Raw genomic sequence first — 22,681 nt, 5'->3', positions numbered from 1 at the left:
AATCTAAATTTACTAAATTTTTAGGTAATATCAATTGATATTATTTTCGAAAAATTTCTTTTATTGTTAACTCAATACGCATCTACACCAATGAATTGCAACATGAAATTAAATTTCGTTGTTAAGAAATAGCTATGAAATTTATTCACTCTGAACTTGTGACGAAGCATTGTCAAAAAATCCCGGAGAAACTAGGTCATTTTGAAGTAGGAATTGCTTCATAATTTCAGAAATTTGATTATACATTTTTTGAAATCCTCTTCTTCCACCATAGTATGGATCTGCAATTCCTTCTGGATCATTAAACAAAACCAATTTCGCCTTAGATTCTTGTGGTTTCATGGCCTCAAGTGTCTGTAAAACGTTGCTATCTAAAGCTGCAATAACATTAAATCTAGACCAATCATCATTTCTTATTACTCTTGAACGATGATTGCCAATGTCTATTCCATGCTTCAGACAAACTTCTTGAGATCTTTCATCAGGACATTCATATCTGTGCCAAGATGATGTCGCTGCACTTTCAACATGGAGCGATTTTCCAACGTAACTTCGGCAAATTCCTTCACATGTTGGTGAACGACATATGTTTCCAAGGCAAACGAAGAGCACTGCTTTTTTGTCGTCCATCTGAAAGGAAAAACTTTATAAAACTTTTTGCATAGTTTATCTTTTTAATTTTTCTAAGGAATGAAAAAAGAAAAAACTATCGCAACTGCTAAATTAACAGAAAAATTTGATAAATACGGTTAGCGACTTGCGAGGCTTGTGAAATGAAAAGAACGTTTAAACTCATCACCTAATTCTCAGAATTTATTTTAGCTGATGTTTCCAATCACTGTTTGTACATTGGCATACTACAATACACATATGAGTGAAGCAAATGGAGATATTTTGGATTTTTTACAAAATTCCCAAAAAAAAAAAAATGTTAATTGGCGAATTTACAGCGAACAAGTTCACACACATATCAAAACGTTACCCACCTGATATTTCCTTTTATTTACAAAAAATTGATATGTATTTTATTAGTTTCTCAAATCAATTTATTAACCAATAGTCCATCTATTTCGTTATCACATGTGATGAAGCCAAGCTGATTTTCCAACGTGCTGATGGATCAATTGATCAAAAAGTTTTCAGTACCGTATTGAGTTTCCCCAATGGAATTATGAACTAATTCCCGAAAACAAGTGTGGTGTTGGAAACGCATTACTATAAAGGCTTACAGATATGACATTTATCGAAGAATGGAAATCAAACTATGTATCACATCCTAACAAAGAAAATGGAATCAGCTTTTTAAAATAGAGTAAATAAAATATATCATTTAACATATGAAAATGAAAAAATTGAATTTAAACAATTTCATTTTTACATTTTTATTAAACATTTCCAACATGAAACTACTTAATATGGTTTCTAGAGATTCGTAGCAAGATAAAAAGTCAATAGTTTTTGCGTGTAACTTTTTTTTGATTGAAATTGTATTATTTCGTTTTCTATAAAATGAATGTTGCAACATGATAAATTATTAATAAACAAGGTAGAAATACCTTTAAATCAAGTTAAAATATCAGAAATCAATGAAGCCAAGGCGATTAATATAAAAAAATTCAAGTGTGATTTTAGTCATATTGTAGCAAACAATTTTTTTCTTGTGGGTCACTTCCATTTTTCTTTGTGATTATATTTATAATTATTTTTTTATGTTTAATGACAATCGATGCTAAATTGTTATAATGTCTTTAGTAATTTTGATGATTTTTATTATGTTTGAGTGTTTATATCAATTTTTGTTTTAGCCCCCTATTTCCAAACGATGCACTTTTTCCCATGCCAGATATTTTTTTATTAAAAAATTATAAAGATTCGAAAATAATATATATGAAAAGTTATTATTGTTTATGACTAACTTAATTTTTTATTGACAATTTTGTATATATATCAATAAAAAAATTATCTAACGGTTGAAATTGTTCAACATTTTCGACCCATGTTGCAAATTAATGTACAAAAAATTCATAACATCCCTCTTATCAGAGAATGAAAAAGAAAAAAAAATTACGATATAATTCATTTTATTTTGGAAAATAATATAAATTAAATGTTGTTATACATAAATATTTTATAGGGGGGACGGAAATGTTTTATCCTAAATATGATCCTTTTATTTTTTTTTTAATGAAAATTATATATATAAAAATACAGAAGACTGTAATAATAATGATATAATTTTTGAGATCAGAAATATTTTATATATCAAGAAAATGTCAAAAATAAACTCTCATATTGTCATTCTTTTTAAACATTTTTCATTTTTATGGAAGTCGAACAAAGAGCAGTTATATTTTTCCTGAAGAGAAAAGGCTTTAAACTCAGCCAAATTAAACAAGAGTTAGATGATGCTTATCACCAAGATGCACTCGATTTTATTCCATAAAATATTGGGTGCATCAATTTAATTTAGGAAGATCTGAAATAACAAACATTCAAAGTCCAGGAAGACCAGTACTTGATTTCATTGATTCAAGAATTTTGGCTGCACTCGAAATGGAACCATTTCATTCGACATATACATTTTGTGAAGCCTTATCTATATCACGATCCACCATAAATAATCACCTCAATAAATTAGGCTTCCATTATTATAATTTAAGAGTGGTTCCATATGAACTGACATGTGTAATAAAAGGAGAAAGAGTGCGATAAGCAACTGAGTATCTTGATATCTTAAAAGTTAGTAAGAGAAAAGGTTTTTATAGAATCATAACTGGGGATGAATCATGGTTTTTCTTATCATATGATCACAAGCATATGTGGTCACAATCAATAGATAAATTAATTTACCTGAAATTATCGATACAAAAATTGACACGATAAAATATATGGTAACTATCTTTTGGAATATCGATCAATTATTTAGTTGATATTATGAAAGATGGTGAAAAATTTAACTCAAAGTATTTTATTAATGATATACTTATACCCTTGATGCAAATTGTATACCCACAAAGAAAAAAGCCCAATGAAAACCCATATGTTCTACATTTCGATAATGCATCTCCCCATACCTCTAATGCTTCAACTAAATTTTTAATTGATAATGGTTTTAAAATAACTCCACAGCCACCATATTCACCAGATCTTGCTCCTTCAGATTTCTTTTTATTTGGTTTTTAAAAAAATCATTTTTGTGTGAAATTTCAAAGGATACTTTAGCATAAGTTTTTGAAGAATGGATTGAAAGATGTCAATGGGTGATAAAGAACATTAAAATCTTTTATTTCGATTCTATTATATTTAGGATAAAACATTTCCGTCCCCCCTATATATATGATGTTATATATAATAATGATATACATATAAATTTACATCAATACATTAAACATAATAATGTAATAAAATTGCCGTATACTTGTTGTTGAAACCCTTATTTTTATTCAAATAAATTAGTGAAAAATATATCAGATCAGATGCAAATTGTCGTATTTTGAACATATTTAGTGTTTCAAGGAGTTTGAGCATATTTTCCAATGTTTACATATAAAAAATAGCAGATATCTGCCCAAGATAAAAAACACTAGAATTCGTTTTGAATAAAAGGGTTTTTGAGATGAAACATAAAAAAATGATTCTGGTTTGGATATATAATGCCTGAAAAATATTGGAAAATTTGATTTTTATTCATACAGTTTGTTAGTTAGATATATGTCATGGGTCTCTAAATTTAAAAAGAATCATATGATGTTTCTGATTCATTAATAGAAGAATCATCATTAGGATATGTTCCATCAATTTCATTATTTGAGTCACTTTCACTTGAGGTATTATATGGATCAGAATAATCAATAATGATATCATTCATTTCATTATCATATGCATCACCTCTTTTCTTATAAAAATCATCATCTGATCTTTCTTCTTCATAGATAAATTCATCGTTTTCCATTTCATGGAGAAGTTCTTCAAGTGGAGCAGGATCCGGTTTTTGTTGTTTTTGTATTTTATTTAAATATTGCAAGTTATTTGTGTTTAGATTTAACAGGTAATTGGCCATTGCTTCCCCAGTTTTTGGTTTCTTGATCGCTGGTTTAAGCTTGATTGGCTTCATTTTGGAATGAACATTTATTTAAACGGCTTATTTTAAAATAAACGTTTTCTGGCATTATGAACGTTTAAATTTAAACGTTTTTATTTCTGCTGAAACAAATGTTTCGGGACAGATACCAAGCAGGCTTTTTAAATCTTTTCTATTCTGTTGGATCAAAGCCATTAAGCATTTGGAATCAGCATGTAGAAAATGGTTATATCAAACGAATCACAGATCAAGATATTCGAAGCTGTGTTATTGAAATTGTTAGTACAAATGTAAATAACACATACGTTACATGCCCGAAAGGCGCGAAAGAGGAGTTAGGGATTAAATTACCATTCCTTGTTCTTGTACTGAAATATTTAAAAAAATATTTCACATTTGAAATACAAGTATTAGACGATATGAACATGAGAAGAAGGTTTCGAGCTTCAAATTATCAGTCCAAAACCCGCGTTAAACCATTTGTATGTACACTTCCGATGAGGCTTGATCCCGGTTGGAATCAGATCCAGTTTAATCTCTCTGACTTTACACGACGCGCATATGGCACAAACTACTTGGAAACATTAAGAGTAAGCGTTTTTGCTAACTGTCGAATTCGTCGTATTTATTTCAGTGATAGATTGTACACGGAAGATGAGGTTCCACCAGAGTATAGACTTATACCAACAAAACCAGAGAATGAAGAATAATTTAATAAATAGGATTTATTGCTTTTTGTTAAAGTTTTAAAACTTGCAAATTAATTAGCAATCAAAAGAATTAATTCTTTTTTGAAAATATTTTTTATATGAATTTTATATGCACTCAAACTGAGAAAATAAACTATTCTGATGAATTTTATGATTTTTATTAAGTCATTATTATCACTTAAGTAAAAATCTGTTTTCAAATTGAGAAAAAAATATACAGATCAAAATGGAAATTTCGAAATCAATTTTTTCAAAATATATATTTTTCAAGTTCAATCAAAATCAAAATTGAAATTAAAATTATTTTACTTGGTTTCGCAAATATATTGTTGAAGAAAATAAGACTTTAATTTTTGATTTAATTATTTGATAAAAATTAGAGAGATGAATATAACCTAATACTTATATTATATCAACTTTCTTTACAATTCAGAAGTCCAACGATCAAAACAAACAAAAAGTAATTTTAATGATAATAAGTATGTTTAGTAGATCTATAAAGATGTGAAAAGAACTAAAGGCGTAAGCAAAATCTATAGTAGGAATATAAACACTTCCTTTATTTTTACGATCATGTTGCATTAATTCATTTAATAATACTGTAAACTGGTGCGCCTTCTTTGGGGTCATTTTTCTGAGTAACAAGGTGTACTCAATAGATATCCATTCAACTTTAAGAGTAAATAATACTATGAATATTAATTAATTTTTTGTTGTTATGAATTTTTCATCATTTTTTTTCATAAAAATTATCATCAAATAATATGAAAATCATACAATGAAATATGATATAAAATATTCTATTTATCAAATTTTGATTCATATAATAATAATATTAATCAAATTTAATGCATTAATAATAACATATGAAAACAAAGTGAATTTAGGAAATGTTTATTTCAATATTTAAATATTTCCTCTTTTATCCTTGAGAATCTTTTAATTTTATTATGTCGTCACATTTATGATGTTGAATTTTGTTCACAAACAACTGAATAATATCTGCATTTTTCTTTTCTGATGCTATCATAAGCGCTGTTTTATATGTTTATAAGTAATTCCAAATGTTTATATGAAATTTCATATTTTTTCAAAATATTTTAAATAAAACAAAAAAATATTTTTAGCATTGATATCAATATTCTCTTGTTCAAGAAGTAATTTAACTATTTCTGTATAACCAGAGCCAGTCAAGCAAAATAGTTCTCGTGGAGTTGTATATTTAACTTTATATATATATTGCATATATGTTGTTAATAACAAATTTTTAAAAAAAAATACTAGATTTTTCGATTTATTGTTGAGATAAATATATTTTTACATATATTTCCTTTGAATTAGTTTTAATCGGCAATAATGTTTTTGGGGCACCTCAATAGCACTTTTTCACAACTGGTATGGAACCCGTGGGAGGTAATTTTTCATTTATACTTTTTATTTTCTTGCAACACAGCACACATCTTATTTCTTCCCTTCTGGAAGATAGAATTCATGATTATTTTTCGATTTCGATTTTTTTCAGATTATTCATTCTTCCAACAATCTCCTCCGTTTTCTCACAACACAACACACATCTTATTTCTTCCCTTTTGGAAGATAGAATTCATGATTATTTTTTGATTTAGATCATAAATTTCACTGCTAAATTTTTATTTATTTCAGTTGATAAATTGCGTTGAAGCAATATTCCTTGCAACAATTGAAGAACCAGAAATACTATTATTATTCTTTTCTCTAAAGTTTAATGAAGGGTCTATAGACAAGCATTTGATCAACGTTCTTAATTGAGTGCCTTTGTATTCATAATTCATATTATTAGCAATTGATGCCCTAAGTTTATCAATTTCCATTTTGCATGCATTTACGTCAAAATTAACATGTTGCACTTCTCTTCCATTTAGGAAAACACCTGCATCTGAAGCTTTTCGGCTTGGGGGGTAATTCTATTTTTTAGTTCGTTTAGCAATTGATTTTTCAAAGTGTTTCTAGACAGGGAAGAAATAAAAACATCAACTCCAAGCTTGTTTTGCATTGTTGATCGCGTAATCCCAAATGTGTTTTCAATGGGATGCGATGAAATGCGATTCAAGGCTAATTTTTCAGGATAATTTTTTAAGGCATAATACAATCCAATGATTGTATTTATCATTCGCTTTAATTTATCCTTTGAATAAAATGAAATGCTTCGAACATTCTTTGAGAATTTTTCAGGCAATTCTTGAGAATGGTTAAAGTATAATTGACAATATTCCCTGAAAAATATGTGTTTAATGATATCTAAAATTCTTTTTCTTGTGCTTAAATCAATTTCCTTTGAATGAAGAACAGCTCCCCATAACACACACACACAGCACATCTCCACTTCGTTTCTATGTGCACTTCGCTTCGCTCGGTGTGTGCTCTCAGCTCATTCTCATTCGCTTCGAGAATAAAATTAAATTTTGAAAGCATATATCCTAACATGATAATGATAAATATTAGGTTTTCGAAAGTTGAATTTTCAAACATATATATCCTAACATGATAATGATAAATATTAGGTTTTCGAAAGTTGAATTTTCAAAATATATTCTTCAAAGTCCTTGTGTCCACGGTTGTCTTATGGACGAACACTTCTCTTAAAACTTACCCGCAACACGCAACTACGCAACACGCAATTTTCAAACATATGATGTTGTATAATATATATTGCTACAAATTATTTTAATAATACCCTTTTATAAAAGACATAGTCAGACATAATATTATTAATATATAAATTGTTAGAAATATAAATTGTTGAAAATATAACTGTTGAAAATATAAATTATTAACATATAAAATTGTTGAAATATAAATTGTTGAAATATAAATTATTAACATATAAATTGTTAGAAATATAAATTGTTAGAAATATAAATTGTTGAAAATATAACTGTTGAAAATATAAATTGTTGAAAATATAATATATATATATATTGTCTGTCTACGTCTTTTATAAAGGGTTATTATTATAATAATTGTTAGCAATATATATTACGCAATATATATATATATTATTGTTGTTATGTTGCGTAATTGCGTAAATTGTCGTGTTGCGGGTAAGTTTTAGATGAAGTTATATGTCTACGGACAGACAGGGACATCAAGGACTTTGAAGAAATACTATAAAAATAACCAAAAATAACATACTTTTAATACATATATTTTTACACAACATTTTTTAAAACTTATGTTGTTTGTAATTATATTGTTAATAATATTTTTGTTGCGTAATTGCGTAAATTGTCGTGTTGCGGGTAAGTTTTAGATGAAGTTATATGTCTACGGACAGACAGGGACATCAAGGACTTTGAAGAAATACTATAGATTTACTATAAATCTGCTGTAATATTGATTGTTGAAAAATAATATGTTTATAAGTATTGTTTTCATAAGTATTGTTTTTATAAGTATTGTTTTTATAAGTATTGTTTTCATAAGTATTATGTTTCAAAATATATATATATATTAATATGTTTGGAAAAATATATATATATTAATATGTTTGGAAAAATATATATCAAAAATATTACTTTTAAAAAACAGTATTGTTTATATATAATTTCATTTTTTTTCCTCTTATAAAAATAGATCATGTCGCAGACTACGACAACATTAAAAGAACGTATTGGTAATAATATCATCAACTTATATAATTACAATAAACACGACAAAAGACAACCCGGAAGAAATACTGTTACAGGCAAAGCTTTATTAAATAATAAAATTAAAAATTTATCAGTAATAGATATTGATATAAATAAATCTTTAGATAACGATACTAAAGATAAAATACGTAATAATATTTTATCTAAGTTATCTGATGATGATATTATTGTAAAAACAGCTTCAGGCGGTTTACATATATACTGTAATACTGATGAATTTATTGCTAATAATAACAGAATGATTAAATGTTATAAATCTAATGAATTTGATATAGATATATTTAATTGTTATGATGAAAATAAACGTTCATTAATTGTAATGGCGGGTTTAAAATATAGAGATTCATCACATAAATTACCTATTTCAACATATGAATTTATTAGAGGTAATTATGACAGTATTATTATCAGAAATGTTAATGATATATTAAAGGATTTAGATATAAAAATAACTATAGAACAACCACAGGAAGTTCAAAATATTATTAAGATGTATAATAACTCTGACAATATCACTGTCGGTTTTGCTAGAACATTAATGTATGGTTTAGAAGGTCTTGAAATACATAATGATTCTGGTGATATACCTTTATCAAAAGAAATTACATTATTCCCGCTATTTCAAGCTATTAATAGTTTACCTAATGAAGTAATAAATGAAGCATATGACTTTATATATAATAATTGTAACTTAACGCCTAATGCTAAATCTAACTTTTATAATGCTAAAGAGAGATATATGCATTTACAAACTCATTACGGAGTTTTAATTAAAATAATCAAACTTTATAATAACGATTTTTATAAGAAATTCATTAAAAATGATGTTGACGATATTGTTATACATGATATAATACTTAATGATAATTTTAGCATGACAAATATACGTGAGAAAGCTGAGAAACATATATATAAATGTTTTAAGGATATTGTTGAAGATCTAAGCAAAGTAATTAGATTTGTAGAAAGTAATAATTTAATGTTTATTATTAAAACGTTTGATATTCATAATGATAAATATGTTATTGGTTATATGACAAATACTAATATGAAAGAATTGCTTAAAATGATTAAACTTTGGAAAGATGATAGAAAAACAATCACTGCTTACGACGCTTTTATAGCATATCAATCAAAACTAACTATAAAGGGAGTTAGATTCTATAGTAATAACAATAAAGGTATATTTTCTATATTTCAAGGGATATAAATACAAATCTGTTGATAAAATAAACATAGATATAATATCTAATTTCTTAAATATGATTAAAGAAGTAATTGCTGATAATAATAATGATATATATAATTATCTATTAAATTGGGTATCATATATAATACAAAATCCCGGTAAAAAAACTGAAACTGCAATTGTTTTAAAAGGATTGCAAGGTATTGGTAAGAATACATTTACTGACGTTATTTGTGAATTATTAAGCGGATATAGTGAAAAAAATATTAATCAAATAGGTGAATTAACAGGTAATTTTAACAGCGTTGTTGAAAGTAAGATGTTATTAGTATTAAATGAATTAAAAAATGTCGGTGAAGACAGACTTGCAAATTTTGATACATTAAAGTCAATTATTACTGATAAAACTATTAGAATTAATGAAAAAAATCAACCTAGAAGAACTTCTGAAAACGTTGCTAATTGTATATTCGTTACTAATAACAGTTATCCTGTAAAAATAGAATCAGGTGACAGAAGATATGTCGTATTATTATGTAACGGTAAATATAAGGACAATCATGATTATTGGAATAATTTATATAACAGTTTTACTACTGAGTTTTATAATCATTTATTAACATATTTTATGAACAGAGATATTAATAATTATAATCCTAGAATCATACCTATAACTGAATCTAAACAAGATTTAATAGAAGCTTCTAGAAACCCTGTAGAACAATTCATATGTGATAATTATGATAAATTATGTGAGGGTTGGTTATGTTCAGAAGTATTATATAATAAACCATATGATATTAAAGAAAGGTCTTTTCAACTTCAATTAAAAGATAAGTGTTATAGAAAACGTCAAACTTCTGGTGAAAGAAAGTGGTATTATATATTAAAGGATGAGTATAAAAATATATATCATCAAACAGAAAATGTTGATAATGATTAATAAATGAGAGATTTCAAATATATTATTTTTAATTATCCTTTAAAAACAGCTACTGTATTATTATCAATTATTGAAGTTATTTTTCCAATAATCATACTGTTTATTTTTGTTGTTAATACAGTATCATCATCTAAAATACTGCCGTCAAATAATATTATATCGCCAACAGAATATTTACTAGAATCATTAACGTTAAAATAATAATCTCCGTGAGAAGCAAAATCAACAGTATCTTGATTAATACTTATATCTTGTTTTATAGTATCTCCTATTTGAAAAACACTGTTAGCAGCATGCTTATCAACACATATTCCTATAAATTCTTTATAAGAACCTGTACTTTTAACAGAAGGTATACAGTTAGTAATATCCGTTGTAGAAGTGTATTTATTAACATTATTTTTGTCAGAAGTTAATTTATAAACATTTCCTGTTATAAACACAGGTTTTCCAATAGTGAAATTATTAATATTTTTAAAAATCTACCTGTTTTTAATACAGCATTTTGATAAGGAACTATATCATTTGGTTCATGAGTATGACTTGTTAATGCTAAATTATTTAAGTTAATTCCGTTAACAGTATTACATTGAATATTGCCGTTATTATTAAAAGTAATTGATCCAGAACCGTTTCTTTTAAACTCTAATGAATCAGTAGATGTTATTCTCCAAGAGTAATCACTGTTAAATTCATTATTATCATGAAAATCTATATAACAACCTACTTCCATAACACCGTCTGATTTAACAGTAGCTATACAAGGCAATGTGTTTAAATAATTTCCTGCTGAAGAACCGTTATTCAAATAATAATTATTAATTTTACCGTTAACAGTAATATCATTATCAAATTCTGTATGAGTATGATTTATTAAAGAATATTTATCATCATGATTATGACTTGTTAAAGAGAAGTTATCAACAGGTATGTTATTAATATAATTTACTTCTAAATTACCATATATTTTTAAATCGTTATTTATAGTGTTGTGAGTATGATTTATTAAAGATATGTTATCAGTGTCAATATCATTAATATAATTACAATTTATATTTCCGTTAACAGTTAAATTATTATCAATTGTGTTGTGAGTATGATTTATTAAAGAATATTTTTCATCATGATTATGAGAACTTGGCGGAAAAGTTGTTGGTTTATCAGTAATATCATTATAACTATGAGTATGATTTATTAATGAATATTTATCGTCATGATTATGTGTTGTTAATGAAATATTATTAGTATCAATTCCGTTAATAGAATTACAACTAATATTACCGTTTCTAAATATACTTACATAATTACCGCCACAAGTTTTAAATCTTAAACAAGTATCAATATTATCATCAGAACCTACGTAATGTTCTATTATACTACAATCATCGCCATATGGTAATACACCTATTTCCATTCTGATAGAATTACCTGTTACTGCATTAGATCTATAAATGAATAATCCTTTATAAATATTTGTATCATCTGAATATTTACTACAATCAATATTGATATTACGACTTGCTGTCAATATTCTACATGAAATATCATTACCTACTAATAAATCATGTTCAATCTTAGTCCAATCGCCATATTCATTATATGATATTCCTGTTAAAGCCTTATTTATATCAGTTAAATTATCATTAGTTAAATACTGATCATGAGTATGATTTATTAATGAAAAATTATCAACAGGTATATTGTTAACAGAATTAACTTCTATATTACCATTTACCTTTAAATCTTGATTTATATCAGTATATATTTCATAAACATCTTCTTCTTCATTAGTTTCTATATAATCTTTATTAAAAGTAATTCCTGTTAGCTTATTGTTAATATTAAATATATCATTACTAATTATTGATAATTCATCTAAATCAATACCGTTAATAAAATTACATTCTATATCACCATTTATTTTTAAATTTTGATTTATATCAGTATATATTTCATAAACATCTTCTTCCTCCTCTTCTTCATTAATAATTGTTTCTAATAAATCCTTATGATAAGTAATTCCTGTATAATTATTTAAATCAGAGCTTATTAAGTATTGATCATGAGTATGATTTATAAAACGTTTATATATCTGACAGTCAACTAATAACATACCTAATTCATTAGTTCTCTGTCCTTTAGAAACATCTTTATAATAATACTTTAAGTTCTTAAATATAGTATTCATTTCAGGAAACAGATTTATTAAATAGTTATATTCATTAAAATTATTATCGATATCAGTATCATCTGGACCTTCTAAATCATCTAAATTTTCATCTGTTGATATATCATATTCATCAAATACAACAGATCTTACTGTAGGTATAGGTATGTAACCCCTGGCTCCTGTAACCACATTCTTCAATCTGCTAATTAACGACATAGCCCAAGAACTGTTTTTAATACTGTTATATACTTTACTTGCCAGTTCAGCAAATTCTGCTAATGACATAGCAAATGAAAAAGCATCTAATAAATATTCTAACCAATTTTTTTTATATCCTTCTCCATCTTCTCCCGGAGCACCTGTTAATAATTCTTGTATTTCATCATCATCTATAATCATTTGTTTTGTTAAATAGTATTCTGATGTTAATACTCCATCAACATTAACTATTCCATAAGTATGTCCACTGTCTTCTAACATAATACTATTACCGTTTGGAAAATTAATTAATAAATTGTTTTCAGTAATTCCTTCATCGGTGATATTATCATAAGTTGATATATTAACACCATTCTCAAATAATATTACATCAGAAATAGTTAAAATACCGTCTTCAATAAGTGCTATATTATTAGTATCAATTTCATTAATTTTACCGTTAACAATAAGATCTTGATTTATTAATGTATATTTTTCATAAATGTCCTCTTCTTCCTCCTCATTAGTTTCTAATAATTCTTCGTTATAATATATACCAGTTAATTTATTATTAATATTATCTAAATTAGCACTTGTTAAATAATCACTATGTATATGATCTATTAATGAATATCTATCATCATGGTTATGTGTTGTTAAAGAAAAAACTGTCAACAGATATATTATTAATACTATTTGTTGTTATATTACCGTTATTATTAAAAATAATTGTTTTACCGCCTTTTGCTTGAAAAACTTAATGTATCAGTTATTGCTCTAATCCTCCAAGTATTATCTTTATTATAATCATCTCTGTAATGAAAATCAATGTATTCTCCTACTTCCATAACGCCGTCTGTTTTAACAGTGGCTATACAAGGAATTGTTATTGTTGAATTAGATCCTCCTCCAGCACTGTTTAAAATATAATAATTATTAATTTTACCGTTAACAGTAATATCATTATTAAATATATTATGAGTATGATCTATTAAAGAATATTTATCATCATGATTATGATCTTTTAAAGAATACCTGTCATCATGAGTATGATCTTTTAAAGCAAAATCTTCTGTAGAATAGCCGTTAATAGTATCTATTAATAAATTGCTTATATTAACAGTATTATTATCTTCATTTATTTTAACAAATTCTTTATATAAAGTCAATACTTTATCAATATCACTAAACATTTGTTTTAAATAAGCATTATTCATAATATTTGATCCTGTAATAATATCACTTACTAATATATCATTTATAAGAACAAGGTTTCTTATACTGTTATCTAAAGGATTAATTATTATATGATTTCTTCCGTAAGTAAATATAAATGATTTATCTATACTATTAATTGTTAATGAACATATACCGTTACTAATAGTATCTGCTGTTTTACTGTGATTAGAATATACAACACTATTTTTATTTAATAATGATTTTACAACGTTTTCAATTCTGTCAATCCTATTATTTAACATATTTTATTATAATTAAATAATGTATAAAAAATGAACGTCAAATGAGCACTAGTGTATCACAACTGCCTGTAGAAGAAATATATACAAATTTTGATGTACAAGAAAATGAACAAAATATTGATAAATTAGATAAAGGTAAAGGTTATACTTTTAGATTTCCACAGCGTTGGATTGAGTGTCCAAGTCAAAATAAAGTTATCAGTTTAAGACGTTTAAAAATAACACCTACAAGTCATACTATTATGTTAAAAATTTGGGCTAAAGGTCCGAGTCAATCAAGCGGTCTTACACGTAATGTTACTTTATATATTCAATCAAATAATACATTACGTGAAATATTATTTGATATGTGTAATCAATTTAATAACTTAGCAACAAATTATATATTATTATTCGATTTAGATGAAAACAATACATTAAATATCTTTTGTAAATATAAATCTGATACACAAACAATAAATCAATGCAATTTTTGTTTTCAAGATGTCAAAAGCACTTCTAATGAAAATCTAACAAATTTCTTAAAGTTTTTGAATCAAGATACTTCACAAACAAATATTAATAAATAAAAAAACCAATCTAATATAAGCTTACAATTTGATAATGTGTGGGATCGAGAATATATTGAGTTTAATGCTTCATTTAGTGATAATAAACGCAGATTTATAGGTCTAAATAATGATTTCTATGATAAACCGACTGTATTATTTAATCCTCCAACAGACGGTAATACTTTTAATATAACATTTTCAAACAGTAATAAAAAATTTATATATCCAAGATACTGTAAATTTATTATACAATTAGTATTTATATATAATTATCGAAATGCAGTTACATTGAAATAATTTTATTAAAAGTATTGTTGTTAACAGATTATTTTTAAAAAACACATCGTTTATAAAATTTTATCATTATTTTTATTGTCATAAAAGGAGTGATGTCAGAAGTTCAACAACAAATAATAATATCTAATAATGAAAAATTTATATATTCTACTTACAACAATATATCTGTATTAATTAGAGAAAAAGACGGTTTTATTAACGCTACTAAATTATGTAAACGATTTAATAAAAGAATATATAAACTATTTGAAAATAAATCTTGGGTTGAATATTTAAATGAATTTATTAAAGAATATGGTTATAATGACGGTGCTCCGAATTCTGTGCACACTAAAAACCCTGTTTATAAATTAAAGAAAGGTTTTGATAAAGTTCAGGGTACTTATGTTGATCAAAGATTGATAAATTACATAGCTATTTGGTGTTCTCCAAAGTACGCAGTATATGTCGGAAAAATAATGGATACTATTAATAAAATTGGTAAAGCAAAATTAATTGATGATGAATCTAATATGAAAGAAGTTATTAACAATTTAACAAATGAATTAGAGCTGTACAAAAACAAAAATAAAGAACTTTATCGCAAAACAACAAATTGATGAATATATCATTTATGATGAAGCTGTTAGATCTAATAACGTTAAAAATCGTAAATTAACAATATATAAGGATGATGATGTTATTAGAATATCAGCTGATAACAACAGATCTTTCAAAACATTTATTGTTCAGTATACATTCCCCGCGAGTATGAACATAAGAATGCAACTTAAAAAATGATAAATTATATAATAAATTATCAAATATTACTGAAGATGAATACATTAAAATAAGAGATTATTTAGATTCATTACAGCCTAAATCAAGAACTGAAGGTATTGATTACTTTTAAATGAAGGATATATATGTTATAATTAATATTTTTCTTCACCAGAACATACAATTATTTCATTTTTATTAGGATCATACATTAAAATATAACGTCCTTTCTCAATGTTTTTAATTGGGGGTTTTATTTTTATATTTACATTATTTTGTATTTTATAGAGTTTTAAACCTAATTTTTTAGACTTTTTTAAAATATTGTTTTTAGCAATTATAATATATTTATATATTACTAAGTCCTCAATATAAAAATTGATTAAATCAATATAAGGTAATTGTTTTATAGTAAACACTTTTTTAAGTTTTAATTCTTTGATATAATCAAATAAGTCCATTACAATAGTATATTTTTACATATAATAAAATATGTCAGTTCCTCATTCAAGAGTGTTATCTTGTTCAAATAACTTTTAAATGATTCCATATTTATATGAGGAAAAAATATTAAAACAATTAAAAATATGATGTGTTTTTATTTTTAATAAAATGATGCGTAAATATGAATCTATTGACAAAAAATTCAAGGAAATAGATAACAATTTTAATAAGATTAGTAACAAAAATAAAGTATTATTAGATAATGCTTTAATAAAACCTATACATGAAAAATATCCATTTTCTCAGAACGGTATTTGTGCATTTATTGCTCCTATGGGAAGCGGTAAAAGTTATACTTATTTAAAATTAGTAGCTCAACAAGAAGTATTATTTAATGAACCTTTTTATGAGTTAATATGTATATGTTCTACAAGTAACAAGTTTGATGAAACAGTAAATTCTTTTAAAATATTAATTAAAAACAGTAAACTTATAGCGATATCTGATAACGATTTATTAGATTTCTTAAACAAATATATGAGGCGTATTTTAAAATATAACTCAATAATGAAATATATTAACAGTAACTTTAAAGAAATTAATGAGGAATTAGAAAGAGTCTTTTTTAAACATAAATTAAATTCAAAAGAAAAGATATTGAAATATATATCATTAAAATTAGCTTATTACAATTGGAAAACATATCCTCACAGAATGTTATTAATATTAGATGATTTTGCAAATCACGTGTTATTAAAAAATAAAGAGACTGATTTAATGAGATTATTGAAAAAATTAAGACATTTCAATATTAATGTTATTGTATGTGTACAAACAGTAAAATCAATACCAAAAGATTTAAAAAGAACATTATCTGATATAGTATTATTTCCAGGTATCTCTAAAGAAGACTTTTATTATTTGATTAAAGAATCACCTGCAAGTTGTTTTGACGTAGATAAGTTATGGAATGAGTATTCAAAAATAAAAGATCAACACAGTAGATTTAATATATACATAAAAGCCAAAAAAATAACTATTACATTGTCTAATGTTGAAAAATAAACTTTAACAATATAATGATTTCTTTATATTATCAGGAATTTCTTCTTCTTCCTCATTATCAATATCAATATTATATATTTTTATAAATGTATTTATTACAGAATTGATTACATAAATAGTTGATATAATACATATATATAATTCAAATATCATTATTTTTATAAAAATAAAATACAATGTTTAATGAAATAATTGATTATATAATTTCATCATATGACAGTAATCATTATAACAGAATTAATGTTAATTTACCATTGCCTTATACAAGATTTGCTAAAATGATAATTACTTCATTAACAACTCATTGTAATATAGTAGTCATTGAAAAAGATGATTATATAACAATCAATAATACAAAATATATTTTTAACACACAGTATACTGATGTAAATTATACAAGTTTCGCAAGTTTATTAACAAGTTTAATTACAAAAAGTAATGTTATTGTTGAGACTGATTCTGCTAATAGACTGATATTTATTAGCGGTAATGAATTTACTGTAAATGATATGAGTTATAATATAAAACAATTAACAGGTTTATATAATACAAATTTACCTTTAACATCAACTTATTTAAATACAGAAACTAATAAATATGAAATATTATGTGATTCTGTAGGGAATTATTTATCAACACCTGTATTATATATAGTAAGTAATTTAGGTAAAAGTAGTTATAGAAATTTAAATGAAAACATCAATATATCAAAAATAATACTCAGAATTGATAATTCTTTTAGTAATAATTATCCTATTATTGTTAATAATGCTGACTTTGAAGTATTGATTAACAGCAGTGATTTGTCACATTTAGAATTAAAATTAATTGACGCGAATATGCAAGAAGTTCATTTATTATCACCTATGTATATAACAATATCTATAAGACCAATACCTGATGAAGACATTGATGAAGATATTAAAAACAGTAATTTACTTATAACAGCATCTGATGAAAATATAGACAAACAAAAATAAATATTTAATAATATATATTATATTTATATATATTATTTTTAACGTAATCCGTTAATAACTTGTTCTACAGATGCATTAGTAATTTCAATTTGTGATCTTCCTTCTGGTTTTACAGAACGTATTTTTAATATAGCATCTTCAAAATATATACCTACAGGTGATGCATTTGCACTTGTAGCTAAATAATCAGTTGTATTTACACGATTTCCATGAAGTTCTATTTGTATAGTACCTGTTGTTGAAATACCGCCTTGAAAATCTTCACCTTCAGCAAAAGGTAATCCTATAAAGAAATTACTATTATCTTTACCGTGCCAAATTCTTGTTGTAGTTTTTACTCCAGAAGCATTATAAGTATTTTTGTAATAATATGGCTGTATTGATGTTTTTAAATCTTCATTAAGACTGCTTAATAAACTACCATTTAAGTTGACACTATCTAATAACATATTAATATTTTTAGCATCATCTACAGTTGTGTAGTCTTCTCGTGGATACATTTTACCGTCAATATTAAATCTGTAACTGATATGTGGATTTAGAAAACATGTTCTAGAATATTGATTTACGCGAAATACTGTAAATAATGTATCACAATGTCTGATTCCGATTGTAGCAGCTGTATCTATTGATGATTTATCGTCTATAAATTCTTGTGTGAAATCTCTTACTTGACATATATGTATAGGAAATAATAACGGAACTTGTATATATTTAGCAGCTAATGCGTTAAATACATCCATTTTTAATAAATATTCTGCTAATTTAATTTTGATGTCTTTAGTTGTTTGTGTATTACATATAAATTGTTGTTGTTGTTTAGCATATGTATATGTTCCGGATGAATTAGTTTCTTTGATATTATTATATACAGTTTCATTTATATTACGAAATCCTAAGTCTACGTCACCGCTATTAATAATATCTCGAATATCAATATAATATTCTCTCTTATCATTATCGCTATCATCATTTTTTAACAAAATATTATCATAATTAGGTATTGGCGCTATAACTAAATTTTGATAGGAAGGCATTAATTCTATAGATAGTTTTCCTGCCCAATTAGGATAATATCTCATATTAAATAATAATAAGAAATAAGATAACGGTATACGTAAAGGTATTTCGACAATAATTTCCTTGGCAGCATTTATTGCTGATAAATCAACATAAACACCCGGTACCATTGGATCATGATTTCTAATTTTATCAATTGTTGCAAAACAATCATTACCGGACTTAGCTTCATCAGATAAACTGTTATAAAACATAAACCATTCATATCTAGCATTATGAATATCTTGTATTTTATCAGTATTACTATAAATTCTGTATTGATCAATAGCATCACAAGAACACTTATAACCAATATAATATTCTTTAAATAATAAATTTGTTTGATCAGGAACTGTTATTTTAACAGTTTGTTTTAAAGTAATATATGAATTATCTAAACTAATAATTTTAAATCTATCAGTAGCAATATCGACATATGTAGTATCACCTTCATTAATATCACCTACATTGCCGTAAGAAGTTGCTGTAGTGTATTCATAATTTCCAGGTATAATTTCTGATAATTTTAAACAATCATCTACTGCGTTATACCAATCTTCTAAATTTCCTGACATAGCATCTATAACATTAGGTTGTTGATTTTGAGGTGCGTACATTTTAATAATCAAAAAAACATATATATATATGTTAAAAATAATACATGTTTATTATATATTAATGTAAACGTTTTTCTTCTTCATTAGATTTTTTCAAAAAGTCATAATATTTATTAATCATATCAGTAATAGCAGTAATACTGCCCTCATTTCCTTGAGAATTATATAATTGATTAAATATATCTCTGTACAAATGGTTTTGCATTAAAAAGTTATTAAACATAACTTCATTACTGTTTATTATTTGTAATAATTGTTTATATAATTCAATACGTTGTTGATTATCATTATTGATTTTATTTAAAATGTCTTGTGTTTTGTCCATTACAACAGCAGCTATCTGTTCATTAGATTTATCACTTGAAGCTATACTGTTATTAATATCATTTATAATATATGCTTTTTCAATCTCTTCTTTATGTTTTCTAATTTTTTCAAGGTCATCATTTTGCTTATTAATTTTATGAGTCCTAATCATGAGATCAGTTGTATTTTTTTACTTGTTTTTTATGTTCATCAGAATCTAAGTATTTTAACATCTCTTCTTGATATAATTTATCCTCATAAGATTTACGTAAATCATTCTTATATTTGATTTGTTTTTCCAATTCATTTTTTTGAATATTATTTTTAACGTTTGTTGTTATTAATTTATGTATATTATTAGTTCTTGCAGAAATATTTTCATCAGATATTTCATTGAAATTTTGTAGTTTATATGCGTCATGTAAACTATTAATATACTCTCTTTGTGCCTTTTCTTCTAAATCTATTAATGTGTCATATGTTATTTTATTGATTCTTTCATTGTTTTGTTGTTGTTTATATTTATTAATATCTGTAAACAAATTATTTATATGAGATATATGTCTGTTAAATATATTATCATACTCTTCTTGTGATAAGTTAGTAGATGCTATTAATTTTTGTTTTTCTAGGTCTTTTTTCAAATCATTTTCATATTTTAATATGTCATTTTCATAACGAGCACGTTCTAATTGCATCTGATGAATTTTAGCTATTTCATTAGCTTTTGTATAGTCATCTGATGTTAATACTTTTTGTAATACTTCATTTTCATCATTAATTTTTTTGAGTTCATTTTGTAAAGAACTATTCTTACGATAATACTCATTTTTTTCAAGTTCAAATTGTTTATCTTGTAATAATGATTTAGCCTCAGCTAATTGTGCTTGTATAGTAGCATTTTTATCTTTTAAATTATCAATATCATTGTCATGATATGTTTTTTTAAGCTCATATAATATATTAGAATATTTTTCATTTTCAATTTCACGTTGTTTATTTAATTTGCGTTGTTCATCAAGTTGTTTTTCAACATATTCTCTGCGGGAACGTTCATCTTCATATAATTGCTGCTGACGTTTAGTTTCTGATAATATATCCTGTTTTTGTTTATCTAATAATTTTTTACGTGTTAATTCAGCTTCTTTTTGGTTTTTTATATCATTAATTTGTTGTTGTAAAATATCATTATTATTTCTCATATTATGTACAGCATCTAAATTAATATTAGGAGGCGTTTGTGATATAGATATCGGCATAGGAGATAAATTATTCATTATTTTTGATCTGGCTGAGTTGTTATTAGAATTATTAATATTATTTGAAGATCTATTAATATTATTTGAAGATCTATTAATATGTTTTACTAATCTTCTACGTAATGTTTTTCTCGGTTTTTTGGACTTATTACCTAATCTTTTGAGATATTTTTTGGGCATAATATTTATATAAAAATAAACATAACAATTATACATTTATTAATGAGATATTAACTTTCGCCAACCCCTTTGTTTAATAACATATTTATTGTTATTATTGTTATTATATTGATTATTATATTGATTATTATATAATTCATTAGTTTCGTTAATATTTTCATTGAGATCATTAGTTTCGTTAATATTATCATTTTCGTTAATATTATCATTTTCGTCAATATTATCATAAATGTCGTACTTCATTTTTTTATATTTGTGACTTATTCTTTTTTGTTTATTCTTTAATTTATCGATACGTGAATTCAATTTGATTATATGTTCAATCAAAAATTGATTGTCTGATAAATTAGTTATTGATTTCTTTTTTAATGATTTATTGTCAGATTTATTGTCAGTAATAATATCTTTTGGTGTGTTATTAACATCTTTTTTTAATATTATTCTTGTATTACCGTTCTTATAAAATATAACGTCATAATATTTGTTGTCAATGTTATTTTTAGCATTATTAATTATAATGTTTTTCTCTTCAGAAGTTAAGTTTTTAATAGGTTTTTTATCAACAATTATGTTGTTAATATTATTATTAACGGAGTTATTGTTATCAATACTGTCAGAAGTATTATCAGCAGGTGTTTCTAAAACTAACTCAGTCTCAGTCATTTATGTAAAAATAAAACATACATTATTTATTTTTATAACA

The 22,681-nt window shown here is 24.8% G+C and overlaps 3 protein-coding genes across 3 annotated transcripts; 1 reads left to right on the top strand and 2 right to left on the bottom strand.

Annotated features, from left to right (window-relative positions):
- Positions 1–141: 141 nt before the first annotated feature.
- GO595_008711 (Low molecular weight phosphotyrosine protein phosphatase) lies at positions 142–630 on the bottom strand (the record flags this gene model as incomplete). Its single annotated transcript, XM_067922316.1, has 1 exon — positions 142–630. The coding sequence occupies one exon, from the start codon at positions 628–630 to the stop codon at positions 142–144; it is 489 nt and encodes a 162-aa protein (XP_067771072.1).
- Positions 631–4,506: 3,876 nt separating this feature from the next.
- GO595_008710 (transcription factor 2B) lies at positions 4,507–4,791 on the top strand (the record flags this gene model as incomplete). The annotated part of the gene is made up of 1 exon (XM_067922315.1): positions 4,507–4,791. The coding sequence occupies one exon, from the start codon at positions 4,507–4,509 to the stop codon at positions 4,789–4,791; it is 285 nt and encodes a 94-aa protein (XP_067771071.1).
- Positions 4,792–18,595: 13,804 nt separating this feature from the next.
- Positions 18,596–20,233, bottom strand: GO595_008709 (uncharacterized protein; the record flags this gene model as incomplete). The annotated part of the gene is made up of 1 exon (XM_067922314.1): positions 18,596–20,233. The coding sequence occupies one exon, from the start codon at positions 20,231–20,233 to the stop codon at positions 18,596–18,598; it is 1,638 nt and encodes a 545-aa protein (XP_067771070.1).
- Positions 20,234–22,681: the final 2,448 nt, after the last annotated feature.

This window comes from Histomonas meleagridis, assembly GCF_020186115.1.
Source record: "Histomonas meleagridis strain 2922-C6/04-10x chromosome Unknown contig_7, whole genome shotgun sequence".
NCBI classification, from domain to species: Eukaryota; Parabasalia; order Tritrichomonadida; family Dientamoebidae; genus Histomonas; species Histomonas meleagridis.
The sequence above is the reverse complement of the archived record's forward strand: the minus strand, read 5'-3'. Positions and strand labels throughout refer to the sequence as shown.